A 24,938-nucleotide genomic window follows, 5' to 3' on the forward strand; every position below is an offset into this window, starting at 1 on the left:
AATCTGGTAGGACTGATTCTTCTCATGTTTTTGCATTTTCCATAGCTTAGAATTTTTATTCAGTAAAAAGCAACAAGTAATTTTCATTCCTGGAGAAGCTTAATATTCTGAGTAGCCATTATGTTATCTTCTGCTGTGATTATTAAAAAGTATTTTTCTCTTGTTATTAATGTAGGCATGGTTTAGATAATTTTTAAAAATTAACTGGCCACTTCATTCTTATTTTAATAATTTACTGAACTCCTCTCTCTTCTGAAAGTTTTTTTCAAGATCAGGTTCCAAATTCTGAGCTACAGAGATTGACAAGCATCTTTCGCTCCTGGCTCGCCTTTAGCATCTCTGGATGGTTTTTAAATAGCACCAAGTTTTCTTTCTTTACCTTGATTGTGTAACATATGAAATGAACATGACTTAAAAATGGAGGCTAGCAATAATTATTGAGGGTCATTCGCTTCAGTGCTCTCAAAATTGCTCTACAATATTTGAAGATTGATTTTTTTTTTTTTTTGACAGGTACACCACATAGGAAGAGATGTCCTTTCCCATTGAGGGAGAATCATTACTAATAAACTTACCTTTTGAGGGTAGAACCTTGTTTATGAGGATGAACTACTAGTGAAATAACTGCTGAAATATTTTATTGTGTATATTGAATAAAACAGACAACATTCCAGATATACACCTGAAATCACTTGGGCAGTTGCTAGTGGGAAATCTAAGTGGAGTTTTGAAAAACAATTAGACCTGTGTTTGTACCTAATAAAGATGTGGCTAGTTTGCCACAGGATAATTAGATGAATATTCTGGCAATGCCACTAAACTCAGTGACAGCATCACTTGAAAGATCTTTTCATTCCAGTTAAGTTATTGACTAACTTTAAAATTCCTTTTGTGTATCAGAGACACCCCTACTTGTCAGGAGGTACAGACTATATAGTCTCCAATCAACAATTATAATTCTGTAATGTCATCTGTTACCAGGAATACTATTTCTTGAGGTGTTCACAGAATCATAGCACTTTTAAGTATTGAAATTCCTGAAAGACTGAAGTGACTTCTTTCCAATTATGAGAAAGTGAAAAGTGAAAGTGAAAGTCGCTCTGTCTGTTTGACTCTTTGCGACCCCATGGACTGTATAGTCGAATTCTCCAGGCCAGAATACTGGAGTGGGTACCCTTTCCCTTCTCCAGGGGATCTTCCAAACCCAGGGATCGAACCCAGGTCTCCCACATTGCAGGTGGATTCTTCACCAGCTGAGCCACAATGGGAGACCTCATTTATGAAAGTTTAAGTAATTTTCCCAAATTTGCACCACTAAGTTACGGTGCAAGTAGGACCAAATTAAAGATCTTCAATTGCAATCATTTTCTCTCCACTTCCTCATCTCCTAACACACTCACATGCATTTGTCAGAACAGCTCTGTTTCCAAGTGAGAGGAATGAATGCTCCTGAAGACACAAATGTGTGACCATCACTGACCAACACAAAGCTAGATCACGATAGGGGCCCAGTTAATATATTTCATATGCAACTGGGTCAAACCTTTAAAGTACTAAATTAGAACAATCCTTTTAGCAGAGAACATTCTAAGTTTCAGAAGAGGACCTTCATATTGAATCTCTGACCAGCAACTGATGATGCTGCTTGCCTCCGATGTTGATTGGTTGCCTAAACTGGGCTCACCCAATCCAGGAGCAAATGAGTCCCTTGGTTGGTATTATTTGGGATGTGGGTGGAGGAGGGTCACAGTACCCATTTGAGAGGGACTTGCCTGCTCCTCTCACTCTCTATCCTCTGCTGTTCTCCAGCATGGTGTGCCTGTATTTCTCTGGAGGCTCCCAGATGGCAGCTCTGACAGTGATGCTAATGGTGCTGAGCCCTCCCCTGGCCTGGGCCAGGGAGATCCGACGTAAGTATATACCTTGGATGGTGACTTAACATGGGGTGGGGGGTGAGGAACGGAGTTAGCTTTGTCACTATATCCAGGCCAGGTCCCTTAAAAATTGTGATATATTCTTATTGACCACCTATCTTTATCATATGGATCCTCAGTTCTGTCCACAGTAAAGGAGCCTGGGTACTTGCCCACTTAATGAGAGTTGTGTAAGTTGCCGCCATATATATGAACCATTTCTTTTCAACTCTCCTCCAATAAAACCTAGCCAGCCTTAAATTCAATTCTCTTAGGGTCTTAAGATTTATAAATAAGAATGTCAAAATAATTCCTCATACAGCTGTTTCCTTTATTTATAGTGTGTGTGTGTGTGTGTATGTGTGTGTATGTTAGTCACTCAGTCCTGTCTGACTCTTTGTGACCCCATGGACTGTAGCCCACCAGTCTCTTCTGTCCATGGGATGCTCCAGGCAAGAATACTGGAGTGGGTAGCCATTTCCGTTTCCAGGGGATCTTTCCTACCCAGGGATCAAACCCGGGTCTCCCACATTGCAGGCAGACTCTTTATGGTCTTAGCCACCAGTTATGCCAAAAAAAGGGCTTCCCAGGTGGCTCTAGGGGTAAAGAACCTACCTGCCAAAGCAAGAGACATAAAAGATGGCATTTGATCCCTGGGTCGGGAAGATCCCTTAGAGAAGGAATGGCAGCCCACTCCAGTATTCTTGCCTGGAGCATCCATGGATGGAAGAGCCTGGTGGGCTACAGTCCATGTGGTCGCCAAGAGACAGACACAACTAAAGTGATTTAGCATGCATGCCAAAAAAGGGAAAGTTTTACTAAAAATTTTTTGTGGATTCAAAAGGAATTAGAAAGGTCTCTCCTAGAAGATCCTGTGTTGTGTCCTCAATAGGACTTATGCTGTCTCTCCTTAATATGTAAGACTATAGCAAAAGGTCTCTCCCCATTAAGCCGTTTCCTTTCTCCCGAGCTCCAGTGTTTATAAGGATTATGTCCCTGTAATGGAAGTCCTCTGACAAAAGTTGGGGTTGGTTTTTCTCTGCATTCTGTGGAAAGCACCCTAAAGTTTAAGCAGAGATTCTTAGTACTTGGAATGACTTTATAGATAAGGAGCACCTTATGGGATGTTCTATGAAATGTAAAGAATTCACATAAATTCTGAAAATTTGATATAGGTTAGTATTCACCACGGATCTATTTTGAATCTTTCTGCACAATCAGTTTCTGCTACGTCTCCCCATTCTCTGCCCTGAAGCTATTAGAAGGGATTTAACTAGTAGAGGACAAAATATATAAAATTCTGTTTTTGTAAGTCAATAGCAATCAAATATCAGCAATTTCATATTGTTCACACCATAAACCCTGAGCAGGGTACAGAGTATGAAGGTTGTTTCTATCCCATAAGTTGAAAGTCAAAAACAAAATCAAGAGGATTCATTGGTCTATTGAGGTCTTGGCCTCAAATTTCATAGTTTCATTTATCATGTAGTCTCTGTTTCTTAATTATTCATGTTAATAAATCTTTCCAGTTATTCCCTACTCCTTTTCCAGTTATGTCATCACCATTATTGAAAATCCCCAAGTTTATACAAGACCATCAGCACTATATAGTCCATTAGATGAGATGAAATTTAGTGAAAATTTCTTTCTTTCTTAAAAATCACCTTTTACTTAAATTTGAATGTTTCTTACAACTAGTGGAAGGAGAAAGAGGAAGTTTGTCTGAATTTTTCATAGAAGGTTGAAGAAATTTAATGTGTCATCAGAATAAAAGTGTTGGAGCTGGAGCCCCTTCTGGATGCTTTCCAGGATCCCCACAAAAATCAACTTCCAAAACTCAGGGTTTATTTGTTTAGATCAAAAATCTGTTTTTTTTTTTTCCTGAATAACTATTATATATTGGGCTCTGTTGTAGGCCCAGAAAATTCTATTTGAATAAGGAAGAAGAGACCCCCTGCTATCATGAAACTAATGACAGGAGAGAAAGACAACAACCCAATAAACTTTAACAAAGGAAAAACATTTCAGAGACAAAAAAGTGCTCTGGAAAGAATATGTCAGGGTCATGGAACAATGAGAATTGCATTCACCTGATTTCAGTTCAGGTGGCTAGTGAAAATGACATTTAGTTGAAATATGAATGATGGAATGCCAGTCATGTGAAGGATGTAAGGGAACAGGGAAAGAATGAAGTGAGGAAGATATTTCATTTTCTAAAGGGACAAAAAGAAGGCAAGAAAGTGGCTGAAGCACAGAAAGCAAGTTGTCATGTGGAATAAGATGAGGTTAAAGGTGAAGTCAGGGGACAAATCATATTAGGTCCTGATGGCTGTGGTAAAACATTTACATTTTCTTTAAAAAGATATGTGAATGCTACTGAGGGATTGCTTCCCAGGTGGCGCTAGTGTTAAAGAATCTGTCTGCAAATGCAGCAGATGTAAGAGATGTAAGAGACTTGGGTTTGATCCCTAGTCAGGAAGGTCGCCTGGAGGAAATGGTAACCGACTCCAGTATTCTTGCCTGGGGAATTCCGTGAACAGAGGAGCCTGGCAGGCTACAGTCCATGGGGTCACAAAGAGTCAGATCCGACTTGACTTGAGCACAGCACAGCACTGAGGGATTAGGAGGAAAGGCACGTGGTGGTGCTGTTTAATAAAGTAGGAAAAGTTTTGGAAGGAAATAATTTGAAGTGGGTGGATAGAAGAATAAATTTTGTTTGTGTTAAGTTTGAAATAATTTGTTAACATGTATGTGGAGCCTTCAAGAAGTCAGTCGAAAACATCAAATTGGAATTCAAGGGGAGGCCAGAGCTGAAGGTATGTGTGTCAGGATCATTGACATATGCACTATGTTAAAATATAAGAAAGTAGGGGAGAGTGTGTGTAGATCAGAAAAAGAGAGCAAGGGCCATGTCCAGAGGGCCAAAGGCTTATGAGTCTGTAAAAGAGCCTGGGAAGGGGTACTATTGATGTTGGGGAAAACCAAGAGAATGTGATGCGTGCATGTAAAGAAAATAGATTTTTCAGGAAGGGAAGGAGTGGCAGTTGTGGTGAGTTTGACTAAGGAGGGTCAAGTGAGAACACGACAGAGAAATCAGCACTGGGTTTGGCAGACTTGATGTTTAGTCAACAGAACATACAAGACAGGAGCTAGATTGGACCCTTTGAAGAAAGAAGGAGAGCTGAAGAAGTGAGGAATGGATTACAGATGCCACATTTGAGTAGCTTAAATCAGGGGGAAACCATGCCCTAGAATCAGAGAGTAAGCTGGACCTAAAGTATAAGAATAAAAGAACCTGAAGAAACGCTGGGAGGACTTGAGAACCAGAGAGGTTCAGTCACCAGCAAAAAGCATTAGAATGCCCTTGTATGTATGCAAGGGTGACTGGTTATGGAAAAAGTAATTGATTTATATAACCTTATATTTATTAGTGACCTAGAGTACAACACTTATTCCCCTAGCTGATGAGGATGGAGTGACAAACAAAACAACCCAATCTCTATCAGCATGGAACATCAAAACACTTCATAGTTGTTACGTACCAGGTCCATAAATTTCAGTATGTAATTCTTATAACTATCCTATAAAATCTGTAGCAATTAAAATATATCTATGGAATCTAATATTCAAAAAGTTTAAATAATTTACCCAGTGTCACATAGCTGCTGCTAGAGCCCAGATTATATAGTGTGAAACTGAGTTTATGGAAATTCCTTTTCTTTTATGTCATCATACTTCATTTGTGTTATATTCATATATACATAATTATTTTGTAGAAAGCAATGTTTCTGATCTTTGTGCTAAAATGGTAATTAGTGATGAAATTAATAGAAGACAATTGCCAAATGATGATGAAGATATCACTTGCTTTAGAAAGTAAACAAATAGATCTTGTGTGCTTCCATTCATAGGGTTTATAAATATTAAAATGGCAATGTATTTATTGTGGACTTATAATATGAACAGCACTAGAAAGAGTGCTAGAAGCAATAAATAGGAGGGATATTTATTAATTTTGCATTTATTTTACAAGTTTCATATGGGTTCACACTATGTGCAGGCAGTCATGGGCATGTGAAGAAGAAGAAAAAGAAGTATTAAATGTACTCCTTCCGAAATTTTGTTAGCAAGTTGGGCTAAGGTTGCCAAATATAATACAAGATCCAGTTAAATTTAAATTTCAGCTAAACAACAATAATCTCTGAAATGCAAATTTAACTGGGAAACCTATAGGTTTTTATTTACTAAACTGGCAGTCTTAAATCAGGCACATGAGTTGCAGTAACAGTGCTAACCATATATGCTACTATAAAAAAAATTAACTTCGCACAGTTTTATTTTTTAACTTTGTCATTGACAAGAAGGTATTAGAGAATTTCTGAGTATTAAGATAGACTTGATCTGATTCACAGTACACTTTCTGCCATCATTTATAAGTGAAGGTCTCTTCTCAGAGTCTTGGAAATTGTTCATTTCTTGTTAACTGTCTAAATGAGGTCACTTTCTCCCTTACTTTCTTCCTTTCCAATGGGACTTGACTACAGAAATAAGAATTCTTTGTATGACCAAGGCAGATAATTTAATGTCCACTGGTTATTAGGAGTAGGAGACAAAGTTAGAAAATTAATTATTTGGGGCTTAAAATGGGAATAAATTTTCTGTGACTATAGTTTACTCCTATACTATAGACAAGTAGTGGGCCAGTAGCAGAGAAATTAAGAAGAAAGATGATGTGAAGGATAAATTACATGACTTTGTAATTTGTTGGTGAGGGAAACAAATAAGGCTTTGTACTGAATAAATGTGTTTTACTGGAAAAGTAGCTCTTTTACTGGGGCTGGATTCTTAAAAAGTATAGATTTGATATAGGACCAAGAGAGACTATTGGCAAAACTTTCAATGTAATTCTCAGCTGCTCCAAAACTAATAATGGTTTTTGCGCCGTAGATTTTTTCAGGTGGTTCATACTGGTGGAGCTCATTTGGTGACAGACCACCACTCTTTACCGCTACTCCTTGTCTCCTAAACGTTTGGAAATATCTGGAGCCATTTTTGGTTGTTACACTGAGGGTTTCTTCTGACAACCACTGTGTAGGGGCTAAGGGATGCTGGTAAACAGCCTACCATCTACCGAACAGACCCTACCCCAACCCTCAGAGCCATATTTGACCCCTTAACTCATCAAGTCAGATTTGCCAATTGAGATTTGTCACCAATTTTTTAAAAATCTGTTTTTCTGAGCTTTCTTAATTTGAAAATGCAAAGAGATTGTAGCACTGTATTAGGGTTTTGGTTTTAATTACCTTAAAGCTCCTCAGTAGTTCTCCTTACATATAGTATAAAGTCAGAATCCTAACATCACCTACAGGACTTTTAAGTAACTGGCTCAAGCACTTGATTTCTCCAGTATAGTCTTTTACCTCCTCCCTCTCACTCTCTGCAAGTCAATGAAATATTTTTTCTAGTTCTTTAAAGAAGTCCGTCACTTCTTCCAAGCTTTTGTACATGGTATTAATATACAAAATACAGACATCTGAAATGCGTCTCCCTTTTACAGTAAACATACACACACACACCCAGTTTCCTTCCTCAGTGCACACCAACTTAGCCTTTCATGTTACATTAAATGTCACTCGTAGAGACCACTTTTTGGCACCTAATGTAATTTAGGTCATCCTATAATTGGTTGTTACAGAACTCTTAAGACTTCTGATATTTCTCACTCTTGTATAAATTCTTTTATGGTTTACTTTTGTCTGTCATTTTCACTAAAATTTAAGCTCCATGATTGGAGGGGACATGTCTGTTTTTGTTTCTTTGGATTCCCAGAGAGTAGCACAGGCCTGTGGCAAGATCAGCCCCAACCAAACATTTGCAAAACGAGGTGAACATGTTTAAGGATCTGTTAAAAGAGCTGTCGGATGACGGGAGAGCGCCGGTTTTCTGGCGGAGGATTTAGGAAGAGGTGGTGAAGGGGCGAATCTCTAAGTCCTCAGGCTTAGAGGACTCAGGCCTAGAGGGCTCCAGCCAAGCACGGAAGCTGGACTAGGTCAGGAAAGGCTTGGATGAGAGAGATTTCCCCTGGCCTCCCGCAGCCTCCGTCTGTTGAGCCAAGATGAAAGAACTCAAGGTGTGCTGGTAGTTGGGGTGCCGGTGGAGCCAGTGAGGGGGTTAGGGCTAGTCCTAGCGGCCCCAGCTGAGCCTGGGCGTCCGGCATGGGTGGGTGTCGCCCCTGCCCTCCATCCCTCGTTAGCCTCTCCCCAGGAGTCCGCTCCTGTGACCTGATCTATCCTGTCTCTGCAGCACATTTCCTGGAGTATTACAAGAGCGAGTGTCATTTCTTCAATGGGACGCAGCGGGTGCGGTTCCTGGACAGATACTTTTCTAATGGAGAAGAGACCTTGCGCTTCGACAGCGACGTGGGCGAGTTCCGGGCGGTGACCGAGCTGGGGCGGCCGGACGCCGAGCTCTGGAACAGCCAGAAGGATTTCATGGAGCAGAAGCGGGCCGAGGTGGACACGGTGTGCAGACACAACTACGGGGTCGCTGAGAGTTTCACTGTGCAGCGGCGAGGTGAGTGTGGGGGTGGGCGGCCAGGAGGAGGGGGGGGCAGTGTGTATGTGTGTGAGAGACAGAGAGAGAGGAAGAGAGAGAGACAAAGAGACAGAGAGAGAGAGAAACAGACAGAGACAGAGATACTTCACTCAATCCGGGGCGAGTGTGTACGACTGTGAGTGAGTACAAGTTAGGAGGGTTCCTGTGAGAGCCTGTTGCCAGCAGACGCTGTGATTTTGTCAGTGTGTGGTTGTGAGACAGGAGAGACAGAGAGAGACAGGGCCAGAGACAGAGGCAGACTGGTCCAGGGTAAGTATTAATATGTAGGATGTGAGCAAGTAGAAGTTGGGGTTCCTGTCAGAGTGTGTTGTTGGGGAGACAGTGTGTGAGTTTGTCAGTGACTGTTGAGGGGAGTGTGTGTGTGTGAAGTGGGAGGAAGAGAAGAGTGTGTGTGATGGGAACTGTGCCCTGGGGTCTGAGTGGACCTGGAGGGAGGGAAGGTGTTGGGGAGGGGTGCAGGAGGGAGGTTAAGAATTTGTCCATTTCTTCCAGGTTGCTCATTTTATTGGTGTATAGTTGCTTGTAGTCTCTTATGATCGATCCTCTGCATTCTGTGGTGTCTCTTGTAACTTCTTTCTTGTTTTCTAATTTTGTTGATTTGACTCCGCTCCCCCCCCCCTTTTTTTTTAATTGAATGAGTCTGGCCAGAAGTTTATTAATTTTACTTATCTTCTCAAGAATCAGCTTTCAATTTCATTGACCTTTGCTACTGTTTTCTTCATCTCTATTTCATTATTTCTGTTCAGATCTTTATAATTTCTTTCCTTCCATTAACTTTGCATTTTGTTTGTTCTTCTTTCTCTAAAGTTGTAAGGTTAGGTTGTTTATTTGGGATCTCTCTTGTTTCTGAGTTAAGATGGTACTGCTATAAACTTCCCTCTTAGAACCGCTCTTGTTGTGTCCCACAGGTTGTGGATTGTTGCATTTGCCTTGTCATTTGTTGCTAGGTATTTTTTGATTTCTTCTTTAATTTCTTCATTAATCCATTGATTTTTCAGTAACATATTGTTTAGCCTCCATGTGTTTGTGTTTTTTACAGTTTTTTCCCCCCCTGTAATTGATTTCTAATCTCACAGTGTTGTGGTTGGAAAAGATGCTTTAGATTAATCTGAAATCTTATGATATTGTAAAAATGTCTTTTCCTCAGATTTCACTTTATTTTTTCAGGAAAATGTCTTTATTGAACCCGTTAGCTTTAGGGATTGTATCAGGCACTAAGCATACATATTAATGAGTCTCCCATCCTCTTTTGAACTCAAATATGAGCTTAAAAAGAAAGAAAAATATAAAATAATAATAGTTCCAATAGTAAATATGCTTATTTTGCAAAAGAGATGGGTTGATCAGTGGTATGTAAGAATTTATATAAACTTCTAAAAAATTAATGACTTTCCCTCTCCTTCAGGACTCATCTTTTTCTTGAGATTTAACTCACAGAGTACAATCACATGCATCTTTCGTAGGGTAGAACCATTTCTGAGATATTCTAAGATGTGAGTTCCTTGAGAGAGCTTTCCCAGGATTTCATCCTTTCTCTCCACACCTGTCCCACTGCTTTCCCCCGATTTATCCAATGGCTTTGAATTAAACAAGGATAATAATAGCTAACATATATTGTAGGGTAAATTCCAGTTATTGTGCTACATACTTTAGGTATATTAATCCTCAGATAATGAATGCTAAGAGATAAGTTAGTACTATTATCCTCCTTTAGAGATGAGAAAGTCAAGGCACAGAGGAATGTAAAAATTCTCTTAGGGTCAATCAGTAAAAAATAGAACCTGGATTTGAACCCCGCAGTCTGGCTTCAGAAATTATGCTTTTAATTAATGTGCTATATGCCTTGCAGAGATGTGTAAACACTTCAGTTCAACAATGAATAACTATTTCACGGCAGGAGAAAACACACATTTTCTCAACATCTTTCAAACTAATGGTCCAATGTGTAAATGTTAAAGATAAATCTCATGGCACTAATTCCTCTTGTGCCAGAGGACCAGCTATGTGGGAGGCCTACCCAAGGCTGCAGTCTGAACTTGAGAGTGGGGGCTGAAAGGCAGCTAACCAAGGAGACTTACTCTGTTGTCCTCACTAATTCCCTCCACCTTTTCTCTCCCAGTGGAGCCTACAGTGACTGTGTATCCTGCAAAGACCCAGCCCCTACAGCACCACAACCTCCTGGTCTGCTCTGTGAACGGTTTCTACCCAGGACACATTGAAGTCAGGTGGTTCCGAAATGGCCATGAAGAGGAGGCTGGGGTGATCTCCACAGGCCTGATCCAGAATGGAGACTGGACCTTCCAGACCATGGTGATGCTTGAAACAGTTCCTCAGAGTGGAGAGGTCTACACCTGCCAAGTGGATCACCCCAGCCAGACAAGCCCTATCACAGTAGAATGGAGTGAGCTTTCTGATCTCATAAATTCCTCACCCACCGTGGAGGGGGCTTGCTTTCCCCTGAGTGTCCCCTGAGTGTCTTCTCTCCCTACACCATGTGTTCATTTGCTCCTTGTTCTCCTATCCTTCAGCTGAGGTTATTGGGGGAGCCCTGAGAAAACCTATGATAGAAATCCTCTGAGAATTTACAGATATCCTGGGATGCCTACACCCCCTGGAGAGGCACTTCTGCCTGACAAGGAGAAAAGAGGTGTCCCTGTTCTGAGCTTCCTGTGATATCACAAGTCATGGACACTACATGGCCCTGGGCACCAGTCCCCTGCCTCAGATTGGGCTGCTGACACTGTTGCTCTGAGTTCTTCACTGTGATCTGAAAAGACGTGCATCCTCTACAGTGTAAGGATGTGCTTGACATGAGTGGAGTCCAACCTCAGCTATGCTTTTTATTACATCTGTCACCCCAGACAAGCTACTTAACCTCATTGAGTCCTTGGCTCCTCATCCATTAGATGTTGAAGTCATGTGACCTGATAGCATGGCTGTGATATTTAAATAAGTTCACTGTCTGAACCTTGTAGCTACTCAGTGTGATTTTTAATCTCTTTTCAGAAATGGCCAATTATTCTATTTCTTTCAGGGTAGCCTTCTTTCCTCATTCTCAGCGTTGCAATTAGAGAAGAGAATTTGGGATAAAAATGACTAAAACTGGCTTCTTTTCTCAGGGGCACGATCTGACTCTGCTCAGAGCAAGATGATGAGTGGAGTTGGGGGCTTTGTTCTGGGACTGCTCTTCCTTGCAGTGGGGCTCTTCATCTACTTCAGGAATCAGAAAGGTAAGGAGCCTTTAGGCAGCTGAGCTTCCACACTAACTTTTGGAGGAAGACATATGGTTTTGCTCAAGTGAGTTCTCTGTATATCAATGGCTGCTTCTAAACCTTATTTCCCCAACTGACCTTAATATCCCAGAGATCCAGAAATCTGTAGTCCATGGTTACTTATGGGTGAAATATAAGATTTTGTGGCTTGTAGAGATAAGGAAAGGTTAACAGGCATGGGGATTTGGGGTGGAGATCCTGGGACAAATACAGGAAGACACAATAAGGCTGACTTAATTGTATTGGATTGGTATGAGAGAAACTTCATGGGTCACATGCTTGCAGTGTTTGCCCTCATATAAACCCTGGCATCAGATGATGTGGGTTATGGTATTGGGAAGATCTCTGGTGGGGCCCTGGGGCTTGGGACATTGTGTTTTGGGGATGAATCAACCTCTCTATCTTTTAAGTATATATCTTCTTTTGTCTCTCCTAGGACGCCCTACACTTCAGCCAACAGGTAATGCTCTTTGTCTTTTAAAATCGTATTTAGTCTCCCTAGAACAGATGGTAGAGGTGACAAGACAGAGGAAGAAATAATGAAAGACTTTGGACCTGACTTCTTGTCAGGCAGTTTACATTAAAGCTTCTTCTTTCAACTAAATAAAAGGCTTGTGCTCTAAAGTAGCTTTGGCTCAGGAAACTTAAGAATTTTTTCCCCTTCTAACCTTAACACTTTAATATTACCCTTAACATTCCCCTGAGAGAGGAGAAAAGGAGCTGCCTCTAGAGTTATGTCTGGAAATAACCCTCTGCTCTGTCTCTTGCAGGGCTCCTGAGCTGAAGTGAAGAGGGTCACACTCAAGGAAGAACCTTCTGTCCCAGCTTCTTCACAGCATGAAAAGGTTTCCTGCTTAGCGCTAACTCTTCCACAATGAAGTACTCTCTCAGGATCTCATTTGCTTCTGACTCAGTGACCCAGTAGAAACTGTCCTCCTTGATGGCTTTCTCAGTTACTCCTACCCCCCTGCCCTCAGCCTTTGACCTGGGAGTTCTCAATATTGATTCCAGTACCTTATGTTCTTTCTTCCTTGGTTCCCTTTCTTTTCAACTTCTGTTTCCTGTGCATTTGAGTTCATCTGTTCATTTTACTTTATATTGTGTTCCCTCAAATAAAAATGGAGTGAAAATCATCTGCTTCATACATCTTCAAAGAAAGAAGTCAAAGAAAAGATAAAGGGAAGATTACATCACACCACAATAATGTTTTTATTTATATTCCTGAATTTTGGTCACCTGTGGATCTAGAAAGTTTCCTTTCTTCCTTTATTTTTCTCTTGGGTTTTCTGCATTCTGTTATTAGACATATTTTCCTGAGCTAGCCCTTAATGAACCCATTTTCCTGAGAAAGCCCTTAAAGAATCCATTTCATGATGGTCCTCTACATCTCTGCATTTTCAAAGACAAGTTTCTTTACACTATTGGATATAGAATTGGGACAACAAATGTAAGAAATGCAGGTAACTTGTGAGGATGTGATGCCCTCAATATTTTTGTAATCATGCTCTTTTTGTCTCTTTTTCACTGATTTTTTAAAAGAGAGTTATATAAACTAGGGTACTTCTTGAACTATTTTTTTGTTAGACTGATAGTGGGCTATAATGCTTCAATCTTTTTCTGTCTCTCCAATAAACATCATTGATGTGCTGATTCTTTGACTGGGATGCATTCTTCCCCATAAATAGTTCTCAGAAGTCTATCAGGACAAAGCCACAAGTCAGTAACATGCATTTCTGAGACCCTCCAGTTTCTCTTACAAACTTACTGTCTGTCACAGGGAAATCCCATATGGGTCTTCACATAAATCAGAGACCATGCTGGGAAGCAAAAGGGGTTATATGAATACAGTGATGTACATCCAACAATGGAATACTCGACATTTTTAGAAAAAAATGAGACTGTCTTACTATGGAGTAATTTCCAAAATTCACTTTCAGTATGTACAGAAGTGTGTGTACCATACACAGCATTTTGTTTAATAAGGTAGAAGAGGATAATAAGAACATGTAACTAAACCCATTCATTCAATCTATCTACATATCATCTACTTACATTCATAAGTAGAGACAAAGAAATGATTTTTTTAAATGTTGCTTTTACAGCAGAATGAGGGGATATGTTGAAGGGGACAAAGATGAAAGCTGGACTTTTCCAAATAAATCTTATTTAATATTTTAACTTGAGGCAGTTTTGAATATTTTGTGTAATAGATTTAAATAATATGTGAAAGGTGATATTGAAAACTAAACTCAAGCTGTAATGATTGAAACAGACTTGTCAAAAATATATGATGAGAAACAAGCTAGAAAAGTAACTTTTTACTTTTCTTTTTTAGCATTTTTAAACTCTTCTGTAGAACATTGTGGAACTATAATTGTAAGTCAGCATTTATTTATAAATTACATAGACTTCAGTTGTATAAAGGAGTTGGGTAGGTTCCAAGAAAGGTAACTACATTGGATAAGCAGATAGTGGGTTTTGCTTTTATATCCCTTCTGAAGAGTCAGCTTTAAATGTAAGTCAAATCTAAAGAGCTGATAGTAGATTCAGAAGCTCATTTCAGAGTAATGGTAATTTGAACACATTTTCTCCATAGTCAGAAGCAACTATTATTTTGTTTTCAACCATATTCAAAATTTATCTTATGCATATGTTGATTATGTGTGAAACAGGTTATTGTCTTATAGAAATTTGATAAGCTGATAGTCATATCTGCATTATGCATACATTTGGTGTAAATTTTGTTTGATGCTAAGGTTGCAGCTTTACTCTCGCTTTGTTCTTTAAGATGAAGAAATAAGTTGTCTCATTTTGCTTGAGATCAGTATTCTGAAAAATAATGTAGAAAAGTGAATGGCATGAATATCTGAATTAAGATGCTTTCTGTTAGAAAATCCATTTCGATTGGCTTTACTTTTAATTATTATCTCACATAACACATAGACCTAAGATAGTGAGTCTGCAGAGTTGGTTATCAGGCTGGTGGCATCACCAGTTATCTGAAATGCAGGAAAAGACAATTCTTTCTTCTCCTGTGCTTTCATGGAAGGAAGGTGTTACTACATTTAGAGTAGCTAAAAGACTGAAAAGTGCTGAAAGAAGGTTGTCTTCACTGAGGAGAACAATTGGAGTATTGCAGTGTTTATAAAGCTATTGAAGCAGAGATTGAAATAATGGCTATTAGAAGATAATACCAAGAGGCAGAAATATGCATTTTAGCCAGGGCCTCTATTAACCAAATCATTTTGTACCAAATAAATAAAAAAATGTACCTAGAGAGACATCAACCTCATCAAGTAGCTTGTTAGTTCTTTACTTTTATTTATATTTCTTTAATAGCAGAGGTATTAAACCAGGTATAACAGGAGATATTTGTATAACAGGAGATATTTGTGATGGCATAGACTCCTCTTTGTTCAGCCAACGAGTAATCTAAAGCAATTCTATTATCTAAACCCCTACAAGCTCAGAATCATTCTTATGCCTATAGCCATATTTTGGAGTGGTATACTTTGCTCCCCTTCAAGGCCAGACTGCCTTGCTTTCTGCTTTGTGGTTTTATTTTACTTACCTTGGATTTTTATCATCAGGCTGTAAAAATTTTGAGAAAATAATGGAATTATATTTTTTGCAACTTTATTATTACTAAGCAATGTACCAAATTACTTTGCTTGAATTTTTCTTTTAATTCTCATTAGAATTCATCAGTGTTTTCATACGAGGAATCAGGCTAATTTAAGTAGACACCAGTGAATATATAGTTAGCACATGACAGAATCAAGATGAAGCCCAAGTTTAACTCATTTCAACAGCACTAATTTGCCAGTCTACCATACTGTCAGGGAGAATTTTGTTCAGTCACTATGTTGCATCCCACTCTTTGTGACCCCAAGGACTGCGGCATGCCGGGCGTCCCTGTCCTTCACTATCTCCCGGCGTTTGCTCAGACTCATGTCCATTGAGTCAGTGATGCCATCCAACCATCCAACCATCTCATCCTCTGTTGCTCCATACTCTTCCTGCCCTCAATCTTTCTCAGCATCAGGGTCTTTTCCAATGAGTTGATTCTTCACATCAGGTGGCCAAAGTTTTGGAGCTTCAGCTTCAGCATCAGTCTTTCCAATGAATATCCAGGACTGATTTCCTTTAGGATTGACTGATTTGATCTCTTTGCTGTCCAAGGGGCTCTCAAGAGTCTTCTCCAGCACCACAATTTGAAAGCATCAATTCTTTGGCACTCAGTTTTCTTTATGGTCCTACTAGACCATACTAGAAAAACTATAGATTTGGCTAGATGAACCTTTATCAGCAAAATGATGCCTCTGCTTTTTAATATGCTGTCTAGGTTTGTCATAGCTTTTCTTCCAAGGAGCAAGCATCTTTTAATTTTGTGGCTTCAGTCACCGTCTGCAGTAATTTTGGAGCCCAAGAAAATGAAGTCTGTCCCTGTTTTCATTTTTCCCCCATCTATATGCCATTCAGTGATGGGACCAGATGCAACGATCTTAGTTTTTTGAGTGTTGAGTTTTAAGCCAGCTTTTCCACTCTCTTCTTTGACCCTCATCAAGAGGCTCTTTAGTTCCTCTTTCCCTCTGCCATTAGGGTTGTATCATCTGTATATCTGAGGTTGCTGATATTTCTGCTGGCAACCTTGATTCCAGGTTTTGATTCATCCAGCCCGGAATTTCACATGATGTACTCTGCATATAAATTAAATAAGCAGGGTGACTTAATCTCTTTGATTTGGGGTAGGTTCTGTTGATCATTTTGGAAATAGATTAATCAAGTCAGAATTTCAAAAAGAAATGAGAAATAGCTCATTGTGACTCAAACATTCTTTGCCCCCACTTTAAACTGTATCTCCCCCATCTTTTACTCAGGTTTTTCACTCAGGAACACATCTTCAAAAACAAGATTACTCCAAGAAAAAGGCTGGCTAGTCTCTTGGTAATGAAACAGATATCCCAGCATATCTGAATGAAATGGGTAATGTCAATCCTCAGTGTCCAATCTCAATCCTCATTAAGTCTGGAGTGGGTGATGTTGATATATAAATTCTGTTGTATATAAATAGATACTCCTCTATTCTGCTCCCCACTCCATTTCCTCCCCACTATCCATCTTACCCCTTATCAGAGGCCAAACCCTAGGCTTTCAGATTCATTCTACTGAAGGTGCAAATATTTCACTGACCTGGAGAATCAAGAACCAAAACCAAATTCTGAACCTAGAGCTAAGTAGAAATCTCCAAACAAACAAACACTGCTCTAGGTTTTCCAAATGAGAACTGGACCACAGCAACTGGATTGCTTGCAGATCCTCTGAATGAGACTGAGCCCTGATAAACTGGGATTTTATTTGGAAAGTTAGCTGACTGAAAATATGGCAGGCTAGTGCCTGAAAATAACCATCTTGTTAGGGCCTGAATGTCGGGCTCCTTTCAGAGATGGGTGGAGGTGAGGAAACAAAGTAAAAAGACCATTTAATTCTTGCAAATACTCCTAGAATGGCAAGCCTCCAGCAGGAAATGTCTTAGCTTCACTTTCTTGTAGCCCTTTACAGTGGGCAGGTCAAGCTATCCCGTTAGCCAAACAAAACACCCTAGGCCAAGGGTTAAGCCGAAGGGGTTGGGCAGGGCTCCCTGAAGCAGGCCGTTATGTATGCCTATAAAAAGAAAAGCAAAATAAGAATTAAAGTCACAGATGCAGATCCAGTATGGATTCAAAATTAACCCTTATAGTTGCAGAGTTACTATGGAGTTTAAATTGAATATATTGTGCTCTCACCTTTAGCTTCCTTCCTTTTCTCCCTTCATCCTTTGATTTTGGAAAGGTCTCTCAATATTCTCACTTATAATAAAGACAATCTTTCCAAATGTACTGCTATTCCCTACAAACTCCCTGATTTCAAATTATAATACAAAGCTATATATTGGCAGAGAAATAGACACAAACAGCTGTGAAAGAGAAGAAAGAGGCCAGAGATAAAGCCATACTTACATGGACAATTAATTTACAACAAAGGAGCAAAAAATATAAAATGGAGAAAGAATAGTTTCTCCAATAAAAGATGTTGGGAAACAGGACAGCCACATGCAAAATAATGAAACTAAACCACCTTCTCACACCTTACACAAAAACAACTCAAAATCAATTAGAGACTCCTACATTCATAGAAAGTGAACCCATAAAACTCCTAGAAGAAAACATAGACAGTATGCTCTTTGACATTAATCTTAGTAATATCTTTCTGTGTATGTCTTCTCGGGAAAGGAAATCAAAAGCAAAAATAAATGAATAGAACTACATCAAATTAAAAAGTTTCTGCACATCAAAGGCCAACATCAACAAAAAACACAACCTACTAAATGGGGGGAAATATTTGCAAATCATATATCTGCATAATATATCCAAAACAGATAAATAACTCATAGAACTCAACAATAACAAAAACTCAAATTTAAAAAGATACATGCACTCTAATGTTTGCATCAACATTATTTACAGTATCCAAGATAAGAAAGCAACTTAAGCGTCCAACAAAAGATAAATAAAGATGGTGTTTTACATGTATGTATACATATATAATATATACACAGTGGAATATTAGTTATAAAAAGGAATGAAGTCCTGCTGTTTGCAACAATATGAATGGTCCTAAAGGGTATTATGTTTAGTGAAATAAGTCAGAGACAGGAAGACAAATACTGCATACTGTTACTTCTATAGAGAATATAAAAACAAAAAATGAATTAATATAACAAAACAGAAACAGATTTTCACTGTAGAAAACTAACTAGTGGTTATCAATAAGGGAAAGAAAGGGGGAAGGACAAGACAAAGACTAAAAGGTACGAACTACTATGTATAAAATAAATAAGCCAGAAGGATACATTGTAGAGCACAGGGAAATACAGCCATTATTTTATAACTTTGAGCAGAGTAGAATACATAAAAATATTAAACAACTATGTACACCTGAAACTAATATAATATTGTAAATCAGCTATACTTCAGTTTTAAAAATAAATAATAGAACATTAACTTATTTGATTTTTATAACATATGTGGCTAGATTACTTAATTCATGTGGTTCCTTATCCTTTTAGTTTTGTAGTTCCATCATCTGCATTTTTTGTCCTGAACAACATTTCTTGTCTTTTTTACTGTGTTAAATTTTTAGAACGCTCTTTTCTATTGCTGCTGCTGCTAAGTCGCTTTAGTCGTGTCCGACTCTGTGCAACCCCATAGATGGCAGCCCACCAGGCTTCCCCATCCCTGGGACTCTGCAGGCAAGAACACTTGAGTCGTTTGCCATTTCCCTCTCCAACGCATGAAAGTGAAAAGTGAAAGTGAAGTCACTCAGTTGCGTCCAACTCTTAGCAACCCCATGGACTGCAGCCTACCAGGCTCCTCCGTCCATGGGATTTTCCAGGCAAGAGTACTGCAGTGGGGTGTCATTGCCTTCTCTGTATCTAAATTGAGTACATAGAAATTCCCTTTCTTCTCTGTCAGCATACCCCTTTTATGTTAGACTCACACATACTGCATTATGATACATAAAATGTTTATATTCTTATTTGCTCAAAATGGTAATTAGTGATAAAATTAGCTGAAGACAGTTTCCAAATGATGATGAAGATATTTCTTGCTTTAGGAAGTTAAGTGATAGAAAGACCTTGTGAGGTTACATTCATAGGGGTTATAAAAGCAAAAAATGTCGATATTATCTATTGAGTACCTATTTTGTCATCAGCACCAGGAAGTGTTGCTCTTTAATTTCATACTTAATAACATCCTGTGAGGAATATACTATCATCAAATCTGTTTTAGAGATAAAGAAAAAAGGCTCATGGATGGTAAAACGGAGCCGAGTAGAAGAGTTCATGTTCAAATTCAGAAACTCTGATTCTACAGCTTGTGGTTCTAACTATCATTAGTGAACAGTGGCTTGATTGTGTCTGAATTATTGATACAATTTCTGATGTTCATACACACAGTGTCTTGGTCATGTGAATATTATGGGGCAGTGGTGCTATACGAGCTGCTAAATCCAATATAAATGAGAAATTTACATTCATTCTCCATTTATTATTTGAAGAGTTCATATAGTAGGTTCACAGGAGCAGGCGGTCATGGCCAAGTGTTGAAAAACACAAAGAAATATTATCTTCCTCCTTCTGAGATGAACAAATTGGGCTAAGGTTGCCAAATTAAAAAGAGGATACTCAGTTAAATCTGAATTTCAAATAAACAACAGCAATTTATCAAAAGTACTGAGACTTCTGTATTTTTTTGCTGGATCTGGAAACCTTAAGTCGGAGACATTAACAGGATAAACAGTGTTAACCATACAAGCTGCAGTGAACAGTAACTTCACACATTTTAATTTTGTAAGGTTGTCATGCCTCAGGAAGATATTTAAGAATTTCAGAATAGTAAAGTAGATCTGGTCTACCCTTCTTTCTGCCATCACTTCTAGGTGATGGTCTCTACTTAAAGTCTGAGGACCTGCTCATTTTTGGTAAATTATCCATATGAGAATATCATCTTCTTAGTTTCTCCCCTTCTGAGGGGAACTGACTACAGAAACAGAAGTTCTGCATCTGACCAATGGTAGTGTTTGATGCCTATTTGTATTGTGGGAACTAGGACAAAGAAAACGAAATCGCGGAAGCATGAATAGGAATAAAATGTCTGTGCCTGTAGTTTACTTCTGTAGAGAAGGAGTGGACCAGAGACAGAGAAAATAAGAAGAAGGAAGATGTGAAAATAAATTATGACATTGCAATTGGTTGGCAAGCAAAGAAATGAATAAACCTTGGTCCTGAACAAACTAACTTGGTTAGAAAAACAGCGCTTCACTGGGCCCAGATTCTTAAAAAACACAAGCTTCAGTGGGTCCAAAATTTTCACCAAATATAATGTCGGGTGCCGCGTGGGGCTGTGGGGCCGACGGCCTGACCGGGAGGCTGTCTCCTCTCAGGGCATTTCGTGCACCAGTTTAAGGGCCTGTGTTACTTCACCAACTGGACGGAGCTGGTGCGGAGTGTGGTCAGATACATCTCCAACCAGCAGGAGTCCAGGCGCTTCGACAGCGACGCGGGCCAGGGCTACGCGGTGACCAAGCTGGGGCGGCCTCAAGCCGAGCGCTGGAACAGCCAGAAGGACGTCCTGCAGCGGAGCGAGCCGAGGTGGACGCGGTGTGCAGACACACTACAGGGTTGGTGAGAGCTTCACGGTGCAGCGGGGAGGTGAGCGCGGGGTGGGCGGGGTGTGTATGTGTGTGTGTGTGTGTGTGTGTGTGTGTGTGAGAGAGAGAGAGAGAGAGAGAGAGAGAGTGGGAAAGAGAGATAATGGACAGATACAGAGATACTTGACTGAATCCGGGATGAGTGAATACAATGGGAACCACTAGAAATCAGGAGAGCCTGCTGCAGAGGAGACAGTGTGTGAATCTGTCAGTGACGGTGAGGGGCGACTGTGTGAGGTGTGCGCTGTGAGGTGAGGTGTGAGACAGAGTGTGTGCCTTCCGGCCAGTATCCTGGGGTCGAGAGGACTGGGAGGGAGGAGAGGTGTGAGGGGAACCGTGCAGGAGGGAGGCTGCAGGCATCTTGGTGTCTGTGGGAGAGGTGAGGGGAGGAGAGGAAAGGCTGACATGGTGGGTGTTCAGAGGGGCCGACTTCTAGGTGTTTGTGCTTGCCGGAGGGTTTAGGGGAGGAGCGGTGGGGAAAGTAAAGGATTGGGAGCACGTGAGGAGAAGAGTCACAAGCTGCTCTTGGCACCCACCCTCTTAATACTGACATCCCAGAAATGAGTGTGCAGGCATCTGTGTGCAAGAGTGTTTCATTGAGAAAAACATATCAGACTACTTTCTGAAAGGTAGGGAAAGGGAGCCTCTGTAGCTCCTCTGATCTTTCTGAGACTTCTTGTCTGTCTGAATATTTTCCTTTCCCCCTCTTTAGCCTATGTATTTTTACATGGTTGAAATGATTGTGTAACCAACTTTTGAATTATAATTTTTTAACATACAGACATTACTATTTTTATAATGCTAATACTATTAGGGTAGTTTCATATCATTTGTTTTTATAATTGTAAGAGTTTACCTCACAGTTCCCTTTATCAGATATCAGATCCTTTTTCAAAGATATGTAGTGCCAAGGACTCAGTTGAAATATTACATTTATTAAAACATTTTTATTTTTTGATTTCTAAGATTTTTGAACAGCTCTCACATATTTATTGGTCTGCTGTTGTTACTGCTCTAGCAATTATCTATTCTCTATTATTTCTAGGGTCCTGGTGTTTTTCTCAGTGATATGGGTTCTCTATCCAGAAAAATTAACACTATTGATATTTGATTCATCTTTTTTGCCAAGTGTGGTTTATATTTCTGACAGTTTATTATTTTCAATGACAGAAATTTAAACATTTTGTTTAATGAAATATGCTGCGAACTTGTTAGGAATGATTTACCATCAATTTTAAACTTACCATTTTAGAATATTTAAAATTGTTTTCTTCCAAGTTTCTCCATTATTTTATTTTAAAATTGTATTTATTAAGGCTGATATTGTCAGAGATTGTCTCAGACACTAGACACACATACTCATGAGGCCCAGACCCTGCCCCTAACTCAAGTGTCAGCTTAAAAAGAAAGTGCACGCTAAGCTGCTTCAGTCATGTCCGACTCTTTGCAGCCCTACGGACAGTAGCCCTCCAGGCTCCTCTGTCCATGGGATTCTCCAGGCAAGAATACTGGAGTGGGTTGCCATGCCCTCCTCCAGGGGATCTTCCCAAACCAGGGATGGAACCCTCATCTCTTATGTCTCCTGCATTAGTAGGCAGGTTCTTTACCACCAGCTCCACCTGGGAAGCTCTTGAAAACAGAAAATTATAAAGTGATAATAATTCCAATAGTAAATTCACTTGTTTTGCAAAGGAGAGGGATTGATCAGCAGAGTTTAATTACAAGAATTCTATCTTTTAAATTAATGACTTTTCTTCCTTCCTTCCTTCTCCTGGACTCATGCTTTTTTTGGAATTCAACTCAGAGTTAGAGATTCACCTGTGTCTTTCCATCTTGCCAGGGTAGAACCATTTCTCAGATGTTCTAAGGTGTGAGTGCCTGGAGACAGCTTTCCCCCAGGACTTCATCCTCTGTCTCCGTACCTACCCCACTGCTCTTCTCTAATTTACCCACCCCGCTTTGAATCATAGTTTTTCTCAAATTAAACAAGAATAATAAATAGCTGTGATCCACTGAAGGCTAATTCCAGTTACCACTCTACATACTCTGGGTGCATTAATCCTCACACAATGCAACAGGCCAGTGAGTTGAGAGACAATGTGTTAGGACAAGGCATAGGGACTTTATTTAGAAAACCAACAGCCCAAGAAGGTGGTGGGCTGCCAGCATTCAAAGTATTGGTTAGCTCTGAAGCAGTAAACAGCCAAACCTGAGTTCGGTAACATTCATTGTGGTAGCATGAGAAATTGGAAAGTAGATGAAATGAAGTGTTAGTTGCTCAACTGAGGCCGACTCTTTGCGACCCGATGGGCCGTAGCCCACAGGCTCCTCTGTCCATGGAATTCTCCAGGCAAGAATAACTGGAGTGAATTGTTGTTCCCTTCTTCAGAGGAAGTAGATAGAAAGCAGAAAAACATCTCTGTAGATTTATGCAAACAAATATAAGTAAAGAAATCAAAGATGTAAAGAAGCTAAAATGTTTTATATATAATTGACATGAATTTGACTACCTACAATAACTACAGGGTATGTATTTCCTTAATTGTTACAAAGAATATCTACAAAATAAATCATACGCTATGGCCATAAAACAAGTTGCACAAAGGGTCACAGGAATAAAATCATATAGAATATATTCCCTGACAACAATCTTATTAAATTATAATTAATAACATTTAGAAAATAGCCAAACTTTTGGCAGTGAGGTAATACACTTCTAAATAATATATGGCTTATGAAAAAACAAATCAAATGAGAAATAAGAAAATATTTTAAAGAAATAGTAAAACAGGTTTTCAAGATTTGTGAAATGAAACCAAAACTGTTCCTAAAGAGAAATTTAGAGGTTTAAATGCTTAAGTTATAAAAGGAGAAATATTTAAAAATCAGAAATACAGAAGCTTCAGTTAATCAGGAAAAAGTGAATTTAATTTTAAAAAGTATAGGAAAAATAATGCAAGAGAGAAAATAAATACAATTGAAAACTGATGTTTACTAAAAAAAAAAAGAAATAAACAGAGTCAGAAATTTTTTTTTTAATAAACCTGAAAGACTGATAAGGAAAAACAAGAAAAATTCAAATAATGAACAAAAAGATGCCATTCTTACAGATTCTATAGGTATTAAAAAGATACCAAGAGGATATTATAAAGAATCTTGTGCCAGCAGATTTGCTATTTTAGGTGAAATTCATTGAAAGACAGCAAATTTCCCGATCTATTTCTGTATACCAAATCATGCCTTGAGGTCTATCCAATAAAGAGGACGATCATATTAATTTGTGCCCCATGACAGCAGTCCCCAGCCTTTCTGGCACCAGGGACCAGTTTCTTGGAAGACAGTTTTTCCACGCTCGAGGGCAGTGGGAGGGGGCTATGGTTAAGGCGGTAAATCGAGTGATGGGGAGTGCCAGACCAAGCAGCTTTGCTCACTAGCTGGCTGCTCACCTCCTGCTGTGTGGCCCAGATCCTAACAGGCCAGTGGTCCACCATCTGGGGGTTGGAGACCCCTGCCCTATGAGATAAGTCTGAATTATCCAGGTTTCTGGTTTTGTTTCAGGGCAGATTTGTACAGTCACCATTTCCAACACTTCTTGCTTAGGAAAGCTGTGGAGAATTTGACTACATCTCTTCAGTTTCCCAAAACGTTTTATAGTTAGACTTCACCGATGATAACTTAACAGTGATTTACCAGAATGGGCCCCAAGTTTTCCCCAAAATTTCATAGCTTACTTCAGTGTTATTGAGACTATCAAGAATTTCACAACACACTTAGTGTGAATCTTCTTATAGTGACTGTATAACTAACAAAGAAGGACAACCAGAGGCACTCTTAGATGCCCATCTAGATAAACATTCCAGTGATTTGTCCATATGGGAGCATAACA

At 39.4% G+C, this 24,938-nt stretch overlaps 1 protein-coding gene and 1 pseudogene across 1 annotated transcript; both read left to right on the forward strand.

Annotated features, from left to right (window-relative positions):
• Window positions 1-1,727: 1,727 nt before the first annotated feature.
• Window positions 1,728-13,450, forward strand: LOC133059598 (DLA class II histocompatibility antigen, DR-1 beta chain-like). Its single transcript, XM_061146935.1, has 6 exons — window positions 1,728-1,910; window positions 8,217-8,486; window positions 10,648-10,929; window positions 11,648-11,758; window positions 12,237-12,260; window positions 12,571-13,450. The coding sequence occupies exons 1-6, from the start codon at window positions 1,811-1,813 to the stop codon at window positions 12,582-12,584; spliced, it is 801 nt and encodes a 266-aa protein (XP_061002918.1). The 5' UTR covers window positions 1,728-1,810; the 3' UTR covers window positions 12,585-13,450.
• A 3,796-nt stretch (window positions 13,451-17,246) lies between these two features.
• On the forward strand, window positions 17,247-21,787 carry LOC133059247 (SLA class II histocompatibility antigen, DQ haplotype C beta chain-like; annotated as a pseudogene).
• Window positions 21,788-24,938: the final 3,151 nt, after the last annotated feature.

Source organism: Dama dama, chromosome 7, assembly GCF_033118175.1.
Source record: "Dama dama isolate Ldn47 chromosome 7, ASM3311817v1, whole genome shotgun sequence".
NCBI lineage: Eukaryota > Metazoa > Chordata > Mammalia > Artiodactyla > Cervidae > Dama > Dama dama.

Bases quoted from the DNA above. Each gene is read 5' to 3' on its own strand.
- LOC133059598 (XM_061146935.1), top strand. From the start codon at position 1,811: ATGGTGTGCCTGTATTTCTCTGGAGGCTCCCAGATGGCAGCTCTGACA. The intron at 1,911-8,216 runs GTAAGTATATAC...CTGTCTCTGCAG, and splicing joins CTGGGCCAGGGAGATCCGAC to CACATTTCCTGGAGTATTAC. The intron at 11,759-12,236 runs GTAAGGAGCCTT...TGTCTCTCCTAG, and splicing joins CTACTTCAGGAATCAGAAAG to GACGCCCTACACTTCAGCCA.